Source organism: Bombina bombina, chromosome 6 (assembly GCF_027579735.1).
Source record: "Bombina bombina isolate aBomBom1 chromosome 6, aBomBom1.pri, whole genome shotgun sequence".
Taxonomy (NCBI): Eukaryota; Metazoa; Chordata; class Amphibia; order Anura; family Bombinatoridae; genus Bombina; species Bombina bombina.
In genome coordinates, this window is record NC_069504.1 from 334645852 (window position 1) to 334665977 (window position 20126).

The 20126-nt window shown below is 39.9% G+C and overlaps 1 protein-coding gene across 1 annotated transcript in view; it reads right to left on the reverse strand.

Moving 5' to 3' along the window:
* The window catches only part of HCFC2 (host cell factor C2), a 268454-nt gene that overhangs the window by 105927 nt on the left and 142401 nt on the right, over positions 1-20126 (reverse strand). Inside the window, exons 12-13 of the mRNA XM_053716965.1 lie at positions 10615-10691; positions 10091-10231 (exon numbers count right to left, since the gene is read on the reverse strand). Coding sequence (XP_053572940.1) covers positions 10091-10231; positions 10615-10691 — 218 coding nt within the window. The remainder of the gene's footprint in view (positions 1-10090; positions 10232-10614; positions 10692-20126) is intronic.

Sequence of the window (20126 nt, forward strand, 5' to 3'; positions counted from 1 at the left end):
TCTATCTGGAAACCTAAAAAGGTTACCCTTGTCTGAGGAATCAATGAACTTTTCGGTAAATTGATCCTCCAACCATGATCTCGAAGAAACAATACAAGTCGATTCGTATGAGATTCTGCTAAATGTGAAGACTGAGCAAGTACCAAGATATCGTCCAAATAAGGAAATACCACAATACCCTGTTCTCTGATTGCAGACAGAAGGGCACCGAGAACCTTTGTAAAAATTCTTGGAGCTGTTGCTAGGCCAAACGGCAGAGCCACAAACTGGTAATGCTTGTCTAGGAAAGAGAATCTCAGAAACTGATAGTGATCTGGATGAATCGGAATATGCAGATATGCATCCTGTAAATCTATTGTGGACATATAATGCCCTTGCTGAACAAAAGGCAGAATAGTCCTTATAGTTACCATTTTGAATGTTGGTATCCTTACATAATGATTCAATATTTTTAAATCCAGAACTGGTCTGAAGGAATTCTCCTTCTTTGGTACAATGAAGAGATTTGAGTAAAACCCCAGCCCCTGTTCCAGAACTGGAACTGGCATAATTACTCCAGCCAACTCTAGATCTGAAACACATTTCAGAAATACTTGAGCCTTCGCTGGATTTACTGGGACACGGGAAAGAAAAAATCTTTTTGCAGGAGGCCTTATCTTGAAGCCTATTCTGTACCCTTCTGAAACAATGTTCTGAATCCAAAGATTGTGAATTGAATTGATCCAAATTTCTTTGAAAAAACGTAATCTGCCCCCTACCAGCTGGGCTGGAATGAGGGCCGCACCTTCATGTGGACTTGGGAGCTGGCTTTGGCTTTCTAAAAGGCGTGGATTTATTCCAGACTGGAGATGGTTTCCAAACTGATAACGCTCCTGTAGGGGAAGGATCAGGCTTTTGTTCCTTATTGTGACGAAAGGAACGAAAACGATTATTAGACCTAAATTTACCTTTAGATTTTTTATCCTGTGGTAAAAAGTTCCTTTCCCTCCAGTAACAGTTGAAATAATAGAATTTAGACAGAAATTAGACAGGAGCTGGATTCCGCCCATACAAGTATTCGAGATACTTCTTTCATAGCCAGAGGACTGTGAGTCCCTCCTTGATGATTGATGTATGCCACAGTTGTGACATTGTCCGTCTGAAAACAAATTAACGACTCTCTCTTTAGAAGAGGCCATGACTGAAGAGCTCTGAAAATTGCACGGAGTTCCACAATATTGATTGGTAATCTCACCTCCTGAGATTCCCAAACCCCTTGTGCTGTCAGAAACCCCCAAACAGCTCCCCAACCTGTCAGACTTGCATCTGTTAAAATCACAGTCCAGGTTGGAAGAACAAAAGAAGCCCCCTGAACTAAACGATAGTGATCTGTCCACCACATCAGAGAGTGTCGTACAATCGGTTTTAAAGATATCAATTGAGATATCTTTGTATAATCCCTGCACCACTGGTTCAGCATACAAAGCTGAAGAGGTCACATGTGAAAACGAGCAAAGGGGATCGCGTCCGATGCAGCAGTCATAAGACCTAGAATTTCCATGCATAAGGCTACCGAAGGGAATGATTGGACTTGGGAGCTGGTTTTGGCTTTCTAAAAGGCTTGGATTTATTCCAGACTGGAGATGGTTTCCAAACTGATACCGCTCCTGTAGGGGAAGGATCAGGCTTTTGTTCCTTATTGTGACGAAAGGAACGAAAACGATTATTAGACCTAAATTTACCTTTAGATTTTTTATCCTGTGGTAAAAAGTTCCTTTCCCTCCAGTAACAGTTGAAATAATAGAATCCAACTGTGAACCAAATAATTTATTACCCAGGAAAGAAAGGGAAAGTAAAGTTGACTTAGAAGACATATCAGCATTCCAGGTTTTAAGCCATAAAGCTCTTCTAGCTAAAATAGCTAGAGACATATACCTGACATCAACCCTAATGATATCAAAGATGGCATCACAAATAAAATTATTAGCATGTTGAAGAAGATTAACAATGCTATGAGAATTATGATCTGTTACTTGTTGCGCTAAAGCTTCTAACCAAAAAGTTGAAGCTGCAGCAACATCCACTAAAGATATAGCAGGTCTAAGAAGATTACCTGAACATAAGTAAGCTTTTCTTAGAAAGGATTCAATTTTCCTATCTAAAGGATCCTTAAAGGAAGTACTATCAGCCGTAGGAATAGTAGTACGCTTAGCAAGAGTAGAGATAGCCCCATCAACCTTAGGGATTTTGTCCCAAAACTCTAATCTGTCAGATGGCACAGGATATAATTGCTTAAAACGTTTAGAAGGAGTAAATGAATTACCCAAATTATTCCATTCCCTGGAGATTACTTCAGAAATAGCATCAGGGACTGGAAAAACTTCTGGAATAACTACAGGAGATTTAAAAACCTTATTTAAACGTTTAGATTTAGTATCAAGAGGACCAGAATCCTCTATTTCTAATGCAATTAAGACTTCTTTAAGCAAAGAACGAATAAATTCCATCTTGAACAAATATGAAGATTTATCAGCATCAACCTCTGAAACAGAATCCTCTGAACCAGAGGAATCATTATCAGAATCAGAATGATAATGTTCATTTAAAAATTCATCTGAAAAATGAGAAGTTTTAAAAGACCTTTTACGTTTACTAGAAGGAGGGATAACAGACATAGCCTTCTTAATGGATTTAGAAACAAAATCTCTTATGTTAACAGGAACACTCTGAGTATTAGATGTTGATGGAACAACAACAGGTAATGTAACATTACTAAAGGAAATATTATCTGCATTAACAAGTTTGTCATGACATTCATTACAAACAACAGCTGGAGGAACAGATACCATAAGTTTACAGCAAATACACTTAACTTTGGTAGATCCAGCATCAGGCAGCGATTTTCCAGAAGTATCTTCTGACTCAGGGTCAATCTGGGACATGTTGCAATATGTAATAGAAAAAAACAACATATAAAGCAAAATTGGTCAAATTCCTTAAATGACAGTTTCAGGAATGGGAAAAAATGCCAGTGAACAAGCTTCTAGCAACCAGAAGCAATAAACAATGAGACTTAAAATAATGTGGAGACAATAATGACGCCCATATTTTTTAACGCCAAAAATGACGCCACATCCGGTAACGCCGACACTTTTGGCGCAAAAAACGTCAAAAATGACGCAACTTCCGGTGACAAGTATGACGCCGGAAATAACAAAGAAAATTTATTGCGCCAAAAAAGTCCGCGCCAAGAATGGCGCAATAAAATTAAGCATTTTCAGCCCCCGCGAGCCTAACAGCCCACAGGGAAAAAAGTCAAATTTTAAGGTAAGAAAAAAATTGATTATTCAAATGCATTATCCGAAATAATGAAACTGACTGTCTGAAATAAGGAATATTGAACATCCTGAATCAAGGCAAATAAATGTTTAAATACAAATATTTAGAACTTTATATAAAAGTGCCCAACCATAGCTTAGAGTGTCACAAAAATAAGACTTACTTACCCCAGGACACTCATCTACATGTAGTAGAAAGCCAAACCAGTACTGAAACGAGAATCAGTAGAGGTAATGGTATATATAAGAGTATATCGTCGATCTGAAAAGGGAGGTAAGAGATGAATCTCTACGACCGATAACAGAGAACCTATGAAATAGACCCCGTAAAAGGAGATCATTGAATTCAAATAGGCAATACTCTCTTCACATCCCTCTGACATTCACTGCACGCTGAGAGGAAAACCGGGCTCCAACCTGCTGGGAACGCATATCAACGTAGAATCTAGCACAAACTTATTTCACCACCTCCACGGGAGGCAAAGTTTGTAAAACTGATTTGTGGGTGTGGTGAGGGGTGTATTTATAGGCATTTTGAGGTTTGGGAAACTTTGCCCCTCCTGGTAGGAATGTATATCCCATACGTCACTAGCTCATGGACTCTTGCTAATTACATGAAAGAAACATATGTATATATATTTACATACATACATCTAAGCACTACCAGGTGGTCACAACTCGGGCAGTGCAAAGACTTCTTCAAACCGCATAAAGTAAAATACCTTGCACACAGACATTTATTAAAGGGACATGAAACTCAATTTTATTCTTTCATGATTTTGATAGAGCATGCAATTTTAAACAACTTTCTAATTTACCTCTATTATCTAATAATTTGCTTTATTCTCTTGATATCCTTTGCTGAAAAGCATATCTAGATAGGCTCAGTAGATGTTGATTGGTTGCTGCACATAAAGGTCTTGTGTGATTGGCTCACCCATGTGCACTGCTATTTCTCCAACAAAGGATATCTAACGAATAAAGCAAATTAGATAATAGAAATTGGAATGTTTTTAAAATTGTATTCTCGATCTGAATCATGAAATATTTTTTTGGGGTTTAATGGCACTTTAAGCTTCTATTGGAGCATTTGCCAAGGGCCTGTATATTTTATTGGTCTAAATATTACTAATTCTAAGTAGTATAACAATAACTCACGTTAATGTTTTGTGGGCTCTTATGCACTGATCACACTATCTTTTGACACAATAAACCATGTAACCAATATAAGATTATATTTGTGTATACTTATTGCAAATAATATGTATTTTAAGTCTGTAGAATCATATCCTATTCATGATTATGATAGAGAATACAGTTTTAAGAAACTTTTTAGTTTACTTCTATTGTCAAATTATCTTCAGTCTCTTTTTTTTACAAAATCCAAACATATCTTGAGCTTGATTTGTATAGTCACTTTTAGTATTTAACAGTAAAATGCAACACAGTTTTTTTTGCAGTACATCTTTTATTTTTTTATTTCACCTAGAGATCCATTTAAGAAGCGGCAAATGCATTCAGCTGTAGGCTTGCATGTTTAAGCCTGCAGCCAATAGCTAAGAATCAGCAGTCATCAGGCCACTGCTTCTTAACCCATACGCCAACTCTAAAATGGTGTTCCTTAAAGGGAAACTAAATCCAAACAAATTCTTTCATGATTCAGGTAGAGAATACAATTTAAAATAACTTTCCAAATTACTTCTATTATCTAATTTGCTTCATACTTTAGATATCCTTTGTTGAATAAATAGCACTGCACATGGGTGAGCCAATTACACAAGGCATCTATGTGCATCTACCAATCAGCAGCTACTGAGCATATCTAGATATGCTTTTCAGCAAAGAATATCAAGAGAATGAAGCAAATTAGATAATAGAAGTAAATTAAAAAGTTGTTTAAAATTGCCTGCTCTTTCTAAATCATGAAAGAAAAAAACAGAATTTATGCTTACCTGATAAATTACTTTCTCCAACGGTGTGTCCGGTCCACGGCGTCATCCATAACTTGTGGGAATATCTCTTCCCCAACAGGAAATGGCAAAGAGTACAGCAAAAGCTGTCCATATAGTCCCTCCTAGGCTCCGCCCACCCCAGTCATTCGACCGACGGACAGGAGAAAAACAGGAGAAACTATAGGGTGCCGTGGTGACTGTAGTTAAAGAAATAAATTCATCAAACCGATTAAAAAAACCAGGGCGGGCCGTGGACCGGACACACCGTTGGAGAAAGTAATTTATCAGGAAAGCATAAATTCTGTTTTCTCCAACATTGGTGTGTCCGGTCCACGGCGTCATCCATAACTTGTGGGAACCAATACCAAAGCTTTAGGACACGGATGAAGGGAGGGAGCCAATCAGGTTACCTAAACAGAAGGCACCACGGCTTGCAAAACCTCTCCCCCAAAAATAGCCTCCGAAGAAGCAAAAGTATCTAATTTGTAGAATTTGGCAAAAGTGTGCAGGGAAGACCAAGTCGCTGCCTTACATATCTGATCAACAGAAGCCTCGTTCTTGGAGGCCCATGTGGAAGCCACAGCCCTAGTAGAGTGAGCTGTGATTTTTTCAGGAGGCTGCCGTCCGGCAGTCTCGTAAGCCAATCGGATGATGCTTTTTAGCCAAAAGGAAAGAGAGGTAGAAGTAGCTTTTTGACCTCTCCTTTTACCAGAATAGACGACAAACAGAGAAGATGTTTGTCTGAAATCTTTTGTAGCTTCTAAATAGAATTTTAAAGCACAGACTACATCCAAATTGTGTAACAAACGTTCCTTCTTTGAAACTGGATTCGGACACAAAGAAGGCACAACTATCTCCTGGTTAATATTCTTGTTGGAAACAACTTTTGGAAGAAAACCAGGCTTAGTACACAAAACAACCTTATCTGAATGGAACACCAGATAGGGCGGAGTACACTGCAGAGCAGATAACTCAGAAACTCTTCTAGCAGAAGAAATAGCAACTAAAAACAAAACTTTCCAAGATAACAACTTAATATCTATGGAATGTAAAGGTTCAAACGGAACCCCTTGGAGAACTGAAAGAACTAGATTTAGACTCCAGGGAGGAGTCAAAGGTCTGTAAACAGACTTGATCCTAACCAAAGCCTGAACAAATGCTTGAACATCTGGCACAGCTGCCAGTCATTTGTGTAACAAGACAGATAAAGCAGAAATCTGTCCCTTTAGAGAACTCGCTGATAATCCCTTATCCAAACCTTCTTGGAGAAGGAAAGGATCCTAGGAATTTTGATCTTACTCCATGAGAATCCCTTGGATTCACACCAACAGATATATCTTTTCCATATTTTATGGTAAATTTTTCTAGTTACAGGTTTTCTGGCTTGTACCAGAGTATCTATCACAGAATCCGAAAACCCACGCTTAGATAGAATCAAGCGTTCAATTTCCAAGCCGTCAGCTGGAGAGAGACTAGATTTGGATGTTCGAATGGACCCTGTACAAGAAGATCCTGTCTCAAAGGTAGCTTCCATGGTGGAGCCGATGACATATTCACCAGGTCTGCATACCAAGTCCTGCGTGGCCACGCAGGAGCTATCAAAATCACAGAGGCCCTCTCTTGTTTGATCCTGGCTACCAGCCTGGGAATGAGAGGGAACGGTGGAAACACATAAGCTAGGTTGAAGGTCCAAGGCGCTACTAATGCATCCCCTAGAGTCGCCTTGGGATCCCTGGATCTGGACCCGTAGCAAGGAACCTTGAAGTTCTGACGAGACGCCATCACGTCTGGAATGCCCCATAATTGAGTTAACTGGGCAAATATCTCCGGGTGGAGTTCCCACTCCCCCGGATGGAATGTCTGACGACTCAGATAATCCGCCTCCCAGTTTTCCACTCCTGGGATGTGGATCGCAGATAGGTGGCAGGTGTGATCCTCCGCCTATTTTATGATCTTGGTCACTTCTCTCATCGCCAGGGAACTCCTTGTTCCCCCCTGATGGTTGATGTAAGCAACCGTCGTCATGTTGTCTGATTGAAATCTTATGAATCTGGCCTTTGCTAGTTGAGGCCAAGCTCTTTCAATTCTGGCCCAAAGAGAGTTTTACCCTTGAAGGGGATATTAAGCAATTTTGTCTTGGAAGATACATCCGCTGACCAAGACTTTAGCCAAAGCGCTCTGCGCGCCACAATTGCAAACCCTGAATTTTTCGCCGCTAATCTAGCTAACTGCAAAGCGGCATCTAAAATAAAAGAATTAGCCAACTTGAGTGCGTGAACTCTGTCCATAACCTCCTCATACGGAGTCTCTCTACTGAGCGACTTTTCTAGTTCCTCGAACCAGAACCACGCTGCTGTAGTGACAGGAACAATGCACGAAATGGGTTGCAGGAGGTAACCTTGCTGTACAAAAATCTTTTTAAGCAAACTCTCCAATTTTTGATCCATAGGATCTTTGAAAGCACAATTATCCTCGATAGGAATAGTAGTGCGCTTGTTTAGTGTAGAAACTGCCCCCTCGACCTTAGGGACTGTCTGCCATAAGTCCTTTCTGGGGTCGACCATAGGAAATCATTTCTTAAATATAGGAGGGGGAACAAAAGGTATGCCGGGCTTCTCCCACACCTTATTCACTATGTCCGCCACCCGCTTAGGTATAGGAAAAGCGTCGGGGTGCACTGGAACCTCTAGGAACTTGTCCATCTTGCACAATTTTTCTGGAATGACCAGGTTGTCACAATCATCCAGAGTAGATAACACCTCCTTAAGCAGTGCGCGGAGATGCTCTAATTTAAATTTAAATGTCACAACATCAGGTTCTGCCTGTTGAGAATCTGAAATTTCCCCATCTGACAAAACCTCCCTCATGGCCCCTTCAGATTGGTGTGAGGGTATGACAGAGCAATTATCATCAGCGCCCTCCTGCTCTACAGTGTTTAAAACAGAGCAATCGCGCTTTCTCTGAAATGCAGGCATTTTGGATAAAATATTAGCTATGGAGTTATCCATTACTGCCGTCAATTGTTGCATAGTAACAAGCATTGGCGCGCTAGAAGTACTAGGGGTCTCCTGCGTGGGCAAAACTGGCGTAGACACAGAAGGAGATGATGTAGAACTCTGTCTACTCCCTTCATCTGATGAATCATCTTGGGCAACTTTACTATCTGTGGCAGTACTGTCCTTACTTTGTTTGGACGCTATGGCACAATTATCACACAATTTTGATGGGGAGACACATTGGCTTCCATACATACAGAACATAGCTTATCTGAAGGTACAGACATGTTAAACAGGCTTAAACTTGTCAATAAAGTACAAAAACCGTTTTAAAACAAAACCGTTACTGTCTCTTTAAATTTTAAACAGGGCACACTTTATTACTGAATATGTGAAAAACTATGAAGGAATTGTTCAAATTTTACCAAATTTTCACCACAGTGTCTTAAAGCATTCAAAGCATTGCACCCCAAATTTCAAACCTTTAACCCTTAAAATGACAAAAACCAGAGCTGGTTACAGTTTTAACCCCTCTACAGTCCCAGCTACAGCCTTTGCTGCGACTTTACCAAACCCAGGGGGGAATACGATACCAAATGAAGCCTTCTAGGAATCTTTTTAACTACTTTCAGATCCACACACATGCAGCTGCATGTCTTGCTCTCAAAAGTAACTACGCAGTAATGGCGCGAAAATGAGGCTCAGCCTACTACAGGGAAGGCCCTTCCTGACTGGAAAGGTGTCTAAACCAGTGCCTGGCGTTAAAAAACGTTCCCCAAAGTTTATTAGTGTGAATTTCAACATTAAGCTGTATAAAATGCCCAAATAAAGCAATCGATCTTGCCCATAAAAGTGTCTACCAGTTTTATAGCCCATATTAAGCCCTTTATTCTGTTTGAGACTAAGAAAATGGCTTACCGGTCCCCATGAGGGGAAATGACAGCCTTCCAGCATTACACAGTCTTGTTAGAAATATGGCTAGTCATACCTTAAGCAGAAAAGTCTGCTAACTGTTTCCCCAAACTGAAGTTACTTCCTCTCAACAGTCCTATGTGGAAACAGCAATCGATTTTAGTTACTGTCTGCTAAAATCATCTTCCTCTCACAAACAGAAATCTTCATCTTTTTCTGTTTCAGAGTAAATAGTACATACCAGCACTATTTTAAAATAACAAACTCTTGATAGTAGAATAAAAAACTACAACTAAACACCACATACTCTTCACCATCTCCGTGGAGATGTTGCCTGTGCAACGGCAAAGAGAATGACTGGGGTGGACGGAGCCTAGGAGGGACTATATGGACAGCTTTTGCTGTACTCTTTGCCATTTCCTGTTGGGGAAGAGATATTCCCACAAGTTATGGATGACGCCGTGGATCGGACACACCAATGTTGGAGAAATTGGGTTTCATGTCCCTTTAATCCCCCTGGCTTCTCCAATAGGGGTGATTGGCAGCCCCTGCTTGCACTTAATTGGCTACCCACGAGCAGGGGCACCGTTGTACAAGCAGTGGCTTGTGCAATGTTAAAGGCAGGCAGCATATTGTCTGCCTGGCCCTTGTTAAATGGAGTTCGCAGAATCAAACCTTGGCAAATCTGTGCATGTAGCATATAAAAAAGGCAAAGAAAAGTTGAAATTGTAGAGTTGATGTCCTGCAGCTTGTAGTAGCACAACCTAATTGGCTAATTGTAAAAGACTAGAAGTCTGTTCTTTAAATGGAAAAATGAGCAGCATCTGGACTGTGTGTTATCTCTCAGTGTTGTATATGTCAAATGACCATAGATAGATAACTAATATGTTAATATTTACGTTGGCAACAATACCTTGTCCGATGAATTCTCCTTTGCTTCAGGTAGTATAAAGAATTGTGTAACCACGGCACTATTAGTTTTAAAAATCCCCACATCACACCACTGCCTCTGTCCCTTTTTCACTGCTGTTCTCTGTTTAGACAAATTCACAGTCTGTTAACAAAGACGGAAGGTGACAGGTAAATAGTTAGAATACCTTAAAATACTTAAAAGGCAAAATAACATACACATATTTTGTAGCTTAGATGTTAAAGTTGTAGCACCATTTGTTACATACATAATCTGCTTTCCTGCTCTAGTAGTAGTTAATAATTTAGACATGTATTATGTTTCACACTATAAATCTGACACTTCGGTTTTGTCTATACAACCCTATCTAAATTTTAACACACCATCTCATTTAGGTGTTGAAAACTGTTGAATTAAGTTAAAACTGTAAAAATGCCAAATTGTACATTGTGCTTCTATTTATGCATCATTCTAAATTGCCTAACCTTAATTATTCTATTTGTAATCTATTTATCCAGAAAACTTACTGTTGTTTGAACGTGAGAGTTATATGATTGTGATGAAACTGTATCGCTAGCAGGCAGCAGCAAAGGTGAACTTTTAACTAGAAAAAAATATGTAAAATAGTTAATATTCAATAAGCAGGTTATGCAACAAACATTTCAGGTTTTCTCAATAAAACTATTACAGTTTTGTTGCCAACCACAAATGATAAAGACCGTCTTCAGACATGTGAGGCAAAAAATGTGACTAAAGTCACATTTTTGCCTCATGTCTGAAGGAGGGGGTTATACCCCGAAAACGTTTACTGTATAATAAACACGGATTTATTGCAATATGGCGAGTGTTCCCTGTGGATAGTTTCTTTTATACATATACCTGTGCAGCACCCCGGACTAACTTCCTGGTACAGTGAGTGCTGGTTATTTAAAATATATATATATATATATATATATATATATAATCATATTAATCTTGATGGACTGCTATCTTTTTTCAACCTCATCTTCAACCTCATCCTGTTTTCTCTTGATATCCTTTGTTGAAACGCAGTAAGCCCAGGAGTATGCACTTACCCTGAGCACTGCATGGCATACTTAAAGGGACAGTCTAGGACAAAATAAACTTTCATGATTGAGATAGAGCATGTAATTTTAAACAATTTTCAAATTTACTTTTATCACCAATTTTGCTTTGTTCTCTTTGTATTCTTAGTTGAAAGCTTAATCTAGGAGGTTCATATGCTAATTTCTTAGACCTTGAAGCCCACCTCTTTTCAGATTGTATTTTAACAGTTTTTCACCACTAGAGGGTGTTAGTTCACGTATTTCATATAGATAACACTGTGCTTGTGCACGTGAAGTTATCTGGGGGAGCAGGCACTGATTGGCTAGACTGCAAGTCTGTCAAAAGAACTGAAAAAGGGGCAGTTTGCAGAGGCTTAGATACAAGATAATCACAGGGGTTAAAAGTATATTAATATAACTGTGTTGGTTATGCAAAACTAGGGAATGGGTAATAAAGGGATTATCTATCTTTTAAACCTTTGAGTGCTAAGCACTTTCCCACCTGGGTGCTAATATTTTCTAAGTTTTTTTTAATTTATTGAATTTTTGAAAAAACATTTTTTAACTTTTTTTTATTGTTTTTACAGACCCCCCAAGACTTACACTGTTGGAAAGGTTAGGCGATTCCCTTTCCAACAGTGGGTCTTGGGGGTCTGTAGCTGCTTAGATACCTGAGATACAGGCTTCTAAGCAGCATGCCCCCTCCTCCTATTCTTAACATTGTTAAGTATAAATAAAGCTGCACAGAGACGTCATCACGTTACCGTGCATCACGTGAAGCCCCGGCGATGCCTGTCACTCTACAGGCGACGATCGCCGGGGTAGGAGCTGTTAGGAGCCCCCAGATCTCCCTCAAGGTGGGAGAGTGCTCATGACGTCTCTGAGCCGTCATTAGCACCAGAGTAAGAAACTCTGTGACGGCTCAGAGCCGTCATTAGCACTCAAAGGGTTAAAACAATAAAAATTCTGGTGTAGACTGTCCCTTTAAAGTGACTGTAAACATCAAGAATAATTTAAATAAAATGTTTAGTTATGCACAACGAAACAACTTGGGCTGCAACTAATGATTATTTTTATAATCAATTAATAGGATGATTATTTTTTTCGATTAATCAACTAATCAGATAAAACATTTTTTTTCCTATATTTAAAATAAAATCTACATACTGATTGTTAAAAATATAAAATTTCAGACTAAAACTTTACAACTTTACATTAAAGTGAATGTAATTTAAAGGGACATAATACTCATATGCTAAATCACTTGAAACTGATGCAGTATAACTGTTAAAAATTAAAAAAAATGAAGAAATGAACAGCAGCCAATCAGCATCAGCAGTGCTGAGGTCATGAACTCTTACTGTGATCTCATGAGATTTGACTTAACTCTCATGAGATTTCATAGTAAGCTTCCTTTATCTGATTGGTGAAATAATATGAGAGTGCACGATGCTAGTCCCTTCAGATGTACCAGGACAAACACACTAAAATGCTGCTTAGAAATCCTTTACAATGGGAGGTGGCTACTGAGGAACTTTTGAGGTAAAATATATTTCTTTTTTACATAGAGATGTTCAAGTGATATTTTCTAATCAGCTTTTTACAGCTATGCTGCATCACTTTCAAGTGTTTAAACATTTGGGTATTATGGCCCTTTAATACAACGGTTTTTCCCATTTTTAAAGCAGCAGAACCCATTTTTATAATGTTAAAAAAAAAAATTGAAATGCAAAAATGTCAACATGACCACATGCTCCTGGCTGAGGTTGGCTCTCTTTTTGCAAGCTATTTTGCCTGCCACAGAAAAGCATATGTAGGTTTTTGTCAGTTTTACTAAGGTGGGATATTTATCTTTGTTAGCGCCATCAATGCTTGGGGCGTCTCAACAAAGTAAGCCTGGACTTTATTCTAACATAAAAATATTTTGAATATCTATATGCAATGGTAAATAACCAGCTATAAGGTTAGGGGAAAAATATCTAGTCAGCTCTTAAAATAACAGATATATACTTATACAAGTTGAATTTGGTACAAATTACAATTAATTAAAAATATTAAAAAAAAAAAAAAGTCAAAAGCGCTAAGGACTATATATCAACAGGACAAAGCCTTACACATTTATCTATACAGTACATATAATCAGCAATAGCCAGCAATCTGCTTATAATTGTGCAAACAGATAATAGTGACATCAATTCAAATAACAAATCCCATCTATCTAGGGCTAGTTGTAAATAACAAGCTCGGCCCTATATCATGCAAAGCATTGTGCCAAATCACCTGATTTAATATAAATATTCCAAATGATGACTTCTATTATTTCTGGGTTGCACATAAGCCAGGAGTGGTTGTAAACTTATACTGTCCTGAAAAAGTGAAAAGTAAACGTCTGTAGTCGTCCTTTAGGATAAGGGCATAACCATAAAACACAATACCATGTGAAGGAGCTCAGTGGAGTGAAGAAGCTGGTGTTGTGCACAGACCAACTAATTGCAAACCAACTAATCAATTATGAGATTCGTTGACAACTATTTTCATAATTGATTATTAGGGCTGCAACAACTAATCGGTAAGTTTGATCATAAAAATAGTTGTCAACAAATCTCATTATCAATTAGGTGGTCAGTGATTAGTTGGTCAGTTGCACAGCACCAGCTGCTTTAATCTGATGATCTACTGCAACTAAGATTGTGCAAAAAAAATTGAATTTATTTATTTTTTTAATCTTTTTTTCTATCCGATTAATCGGACAATAATCATCCGATTAATCGGACAATAATCATCCGATTAATCGGATAGAAAAAAATAAAATAAATAAAAATGTTTGCACAATATCATGTGCAGGAGTTCATCGGATTGAAGCAGCTGGTGCTGTGCAATTAACCAACTAATCGCTGACCACCTAATTGATAATGAGATTCTTTGACAACTATTTTTATGATCAATCTTACCGATTAGTTGTTGCAGCCCTATTGATTATTATTGATTATATTGATTAGTTGTTGCAGCTCTACAAACAACTTTGCAATATGCTTACATTGCTTATTTTGCGTCCCTTCATATAATTTAGCTCTGAAAATTAAGGATTTTCTAAATCTCAGAACTTGAAATAACCCTTGCTGATTTATTAAGGCTAACCCTGCTACATATATGTCCCTAATTGGATTTTGCTATTAACAACAGCAAAACAATGCATTTTATACTAACACAATGATGTGGCTAACCTTGTTATCTGCAGACTAAAGCCCAGATATTATCGTTTTACAAATAAGGCCTATGCTGAGTGAAGTTTGTCAATAAAAACGATTTTAATTGGTTAATATGTCATGCAATAGCAACACAACATACATGTATTGTGATTACAAGGTGTTTACTCTTCCTTCAAGACAAATGCAATATAAATACAGTGTTGAAGATCAGGACACGCTTTTGAGCCTGCTTCTGTTTGCGCCCATGAACAAAAGCGAAGTATCAACAAAAAAACATGAAAAAACTAAACATAATTTATTCTAACCTGATAAATTAATTTCTATCTTGGTGGTAAGAGTCCACAGAAATGCTTACTTGTGGGAATTCATCTCTTGGCCACCAGGAGGAGACAGACACTCTACATTATAGCCTTAAAGGGACATTCCAGCTAAAATTGGCATCTATATGGATACATTTCAGATTTGAATAGAAACATTTTTGTAATATACATGTATTAGCAAAAATGCTTCTAATAAAAGCTATAGCTGTTTCAAAATTGTATTTAAAGGGACAGTCTACACCAGGGGTGTCAAACTCAAATTCATCGGGGGCCGCATCAGCAGTTTGGTCACCCTCAAAGGGCCGGTTGTATCTAGGACTATGTGTCCACTCTTTATTATCATAATAAATTATTGTCACTGCATTCAATTATTACTGTTTTTTCTAATAATGTGTAAGTAATAACTAGCTCTGAAAGCAGAAACATAGTCATATTAGACACACAGACATATAAATTCACAGATACACACACAAACATACATTCACACACAAACATACATTCACACATTTACACACAAACACACATTTACACACAAACACACATTTACACACAAACACACATTTACACATATTTACACACACATACTTACACACACAAACATACATTCACAGATTTACACACAAACATACATTCACAAATTTACACACAAACACACATACACATATTTACACACACAAACATACATTCACACATTTACACACACACACACAAACTTTATTACTGCTCTGATTTAGGTAGGCAATAAACTAATGATAATGCAGTGTGAATATGTTTTCCCATGCATGCAAGCATAACAGGCAGGGATAAGGTTAATAAAATCTGTGCAGACTACAAATCAGTCACAGACAGTACAAGTGTAGGAGCAGACTCCCGAGATAAAGATTTTATTTATTACCTGGGGAAGGCTGAGAGCAGAATAAGACAATCTGCAGAGACAGAGCCTCAGAATGGCTGTTTACTTAGAATTGTCCTGCTGACATATTATTTTAAAAAAACAGAATTTATGTTTACCTGATAAATTTCTTTCTCCAACGGTGTGTCCGGTCCACGGCGTCATCCTTACTTGTGGGATATTCTCTTCCCCAACAGGAAATGGCAAAGAGCCCAGCAAAGCTGGTCACATGATCCCTCCTAGGCTCCGCCTACCCCAGTCATTCGACCGACGTTAAGGAGGAATATTAGCATAGGAGAAACCATATGGTACCGTGGTGACTGTAGTTAAAGAAAATAAATTATCAGACCTGATTAAAAAAACCAGGGCGGGCCGTGGACCGGACACACCGTTGGAGAAAGAAATTTATCAGGTAAACATAAATACTGTTTTCTCCAACATAGGTGTGTCCGGTCCACGGCGTCATCCTTACTTGTGGGAACCAATACCAAAGCTTTAGGACACGGATGAAGGGAGGGAGCAAATCAGGTCACCTAAATGGAAGGCACCACGGCTTGCAAAACCTTTCTCCCAAAAATAGCCTCAGAAGAAGCAAAAGTATCAAACTTGTAAAATTTGGTAAAAGTGTGCAGTGAAGACCAAGTCGCTGCCCTACATATCTGATCAACAGAAGCCTCGTTCTTGAAGGCCCATGTGGAAGCCACAGCCCTAGTGGAATGAGCTGTGATTCTTTCAGGAGGCTGCCGTCCGGCAGTCTCGTAAGCCAATCTGATGATGCTTTTAATCCAAAAAGAGAGAGAGGTAGAAGTTGCTTTTTGACCTCTCCTTTTACCTGAATAAACAACAAACAAGGAAGATGTTTGTCTAAAATCCTTTGTAGCATCTAAATAGAATTTTAGAGCGCGAACAACATCCAAATTGTGCAACAAACGTTCCTTCTTTGAAACTGGTTTCGGACACAGAGAAGGCACGATAATCTCCTGGTTAATGTTTTTGTTAGAAACAACTTTCGGAAGAAAACCAGGTTTAGTACGTAAAACCACCTTATCTGCATGGAACACCAGATAAGGAGGGGAACACTGCAGAGCAGATAATTCTGAAACTCTTCTAGCAGAAGAAATTGCAACTAAAAACAAAACTTTCCAAGATAATAACTTAATATCAACGGAATGTAAGGGTTCAAACGGAACCCCCTGAAGAACTGAAAGAACTAAATTGAGACTCCAAGGAGGAGTCAAAGGTTTGTAAACAGGCTTAATTCTAACCAAAGCCTGAACAAAGGCTTGAACATCTGGCACAGCTGCCAGCTTTTTGTGAAGTAACACCGACAAGGCAGAAATCTGTCCCTTCAGGGAACTTGCCGATAATCCTTTTTCCAATCCTTCTTGAAGGAAGGATAGAATCCTAGGAATCTTAACCTTGTCCCAAGGGAATCCTTTAGATTCACACCAACAGATATATTTTTTCCAAATTTTGTGGTAAATCTTTCTAGTTACAGGCTTTCTGGCCTGAACAAGAGTATCGATAACAGAATCTGAGAAACCTCGCTTCGATAAAATCAAGCGTTCAATCTCCAGGCAGTCAGCTGGAGTGAAACTAGATTCGGATGTTCGAACGGACCCTGAACAAGAAGGTCTCGTTTCAAAGGTAGCTTCCAAGGTGGAGCCGATGACATATTCACCAGATCTGCATACCAAGTCCTGCGTGGCCACGCAGGAGCTATCAAGATCACCGACGCCCTCTCCTGATTGATCCTGGCTACCAGCCTGGGAATGAGAGGAAACGGCGGAAACACATAAGCTAGTTTGAAGGTCCAAGGTGCTACTAGTGCATCCACTAGAGCCGCCTTGGGATCCCTGGATCTGGACCCGTAACAGGGAACTTTGAAGTTCTGACGAGAGGCCATTAGATCCATGTCTGGAATGCCCCACAGCTGAGTGACTAGGGCAAAGATTTCCGGATGGAGTTCCCACTCCCCCGGATGCAATGTCTGACGACTCAGAAAATCCGCTTCCCAATTTTCCACTCCCGGGATGTGGATAGCAGACAGGTGGCAGGAGTGAGACTCCGCCCATAGAATAATCTTGGTCACTTCCTCCATCGCTAGGGAACTCCTTGTTCCCCCCTGATGGTTGATGTACGCAACAGTCGTCATGTTGTCTGATTGAAACCGTATGAACTTGGTCCTTGCTAGCTGAGGCCAAGCCTTGAGAGCATTGAATATCGCTCTCAGTTCCAGAATATTTATCGGTAGAAGAGATTCTTCCCGAGACCAAAGACCCTGAGCTTTCAGGGATCCCCAGACCGCGCCCCAGCCCGTCAGACTGGCGTCGGTCGTGACAATGACCCACTCTGGTCTGCGGAATGTCATCCCTTGTGACAGGTTGTCCAGGGACAGCCACCAACGGAGTGAGTCTCTGGTCCTCTGATTTACTTGTATCTTTGGAGACAAGTCTGTATAGTCCCCATTCCACTGACTGAGCATGCACAGTTGTAATGGTCTTAGATGGATGCGCGCAAAAGGAACTATGTCCATTGCCGCTACCATCAACCCGATCACTTCCATGCACTGAGCTACGGAAGGAAGAGGAACGGAATGAAGAATCCGACAAGAGTCCAGAAGCTTTGTTATTCTGGCCTCTGTTAGAAAAATCCTCATTTCTGAGGAATCTATAATTGTTCCCAAGAAGGGAACCCTTGTTGACGGGGATAGAGAACTCTTTTCCACGTTCACTTTCCAGCCGTGAGATCTGAGAAAGGCCAGGACGATGTCCGTGTGAGCCTTTGCTCGAGGGAGGGACGACGCTTGAATCAGAATGTCGTCCAGGTAGGGTACTACTGCAATGCCCCTTGGTCTTAGCACCGCTAGAAGGGACCCTAGTACCTTTGTGAAAATCCTTGGAGCAGTGGCTAATCCGAAAGGAAGCGCCACGAACTGGTAATGTTTGTCCAGGAATGCAAACCTTAGGAACCGATGATGTTCCTTGTGGATAGGAATATGTAGATACGCATCCTTTAAATCCACCGTGGTCATGAATTGACCTTCCTGGATGGAAGGAAGGATAGTTCGAATGGTTTCCATCTTGAACGATGGGACCTTGAGAAATTTGTTTAAGATCTTGAGATCTAGGATTGGTCTGAACGTTCCCTCTTTTTTGGGAACTATGAACAGATTGGAGTAGAACCCCATCCCTTGTTCTCTCAATGGAACAGGATGAATCACTCCCATTTTTAACAGGTCTTCTACACAATGTAAGAACGCCTGTCTTTTTATGTGGTCTGAAGACAACTGAGACCTGTGGAACCTCCCCCTTGGGGGAAGTCCCTTGAATTCCAGAAGATAACCCTGGGAGACTATTTCTAGCGCCCAAGGATCCAGAACATCTCTTGCCCAAGCCTGAGCGAAGAGAGAGAGTCTGCCCCCCACCAGATCCGGTCCCGGATCGGGGGCCAATATTTCATGCTGTCTTGGTAGCAGTGGCAGGTTTCTTGGCCTGCTTTCCCTTGTTCCAGCCTTGCATTGGTCTCCAAGCTGGCTTGGCCTGAGAAGTATAACCCTCTTGCTTAGAGGACGTAGCACCTTGGGCTGGTCCGTTTTTACGAAAGGGACGAAAATTAGGTCTATTTTTTGCCTTGAAAGGCCGATCCTGAGGAAGGGCATGGCCCTTACCCCCAGTGATATCAGAGATAATCTCTTTCAAGTCAGGACCAAACAGCGTTTTCCCCTTGAAAGGAATGTTTAGTAGCTTGTTCTTGGAAGACGCATCAGCCGACCAAGATTTCAACCAAAGCGCTCTGCGCGCCACAATAGCAAACCCAGAATTCTTAGCCGCTAACTTAGCCAATTGCAAAGAGGCGTCTAGAGTGAAAGAATTAGCCAATTTGAGAGCATTGACTCTGTCCATAATCTCCTCATAAGGAGGAGAGTCACTATCGAGCACCTTAATCAGTTCATCAAACCAGAAATATGCGGCTGTAGTGACAGGGACAATGCATGAAATGGGTTGTAGAAGGTAACCCTGCTGAACAAACATCTTTTTAAGCAAACCTTCTAATTTTTTATCCATAGGATCTTTGAAAGCACAACTATCCTCTATGGGAATAGTGGTGCGTTTGTTTAAAGTAGAAACCGCTCCCTCGACCTTGGGGACTGACTGCCATAAGTCCTTTCTGGGGTCGACCATAGGAAACAATTTTTTAAATATGGGGGGAGGAACGAAAGGAATACCGGGCCTTTCCCATTCTTTATTAACAATGTCCGCCACCCGCTTGGGTATAGGAAAAGCTTCTGGGAGCCCCGGCACCTCTAGGAACTTGTCCATTTTACATAGTTTCTCTGGGATGACCAAATTTTCACAATCATCCAGAGTGGATAATACCTCCTTAAGCAAAATGCGGAGATGTTCCAATTTAAATTTAAATGTAATCACATCAGATTCAGCCTGCTGAGAAATGTTCCCTAATTCAGTAATTTCTCCCTCAGACAAAACCTCCCTGGCCCCCTCAGATTGGGTTAGGGGCCCTTCAGAGATATTAATATCAGCGTCGTCA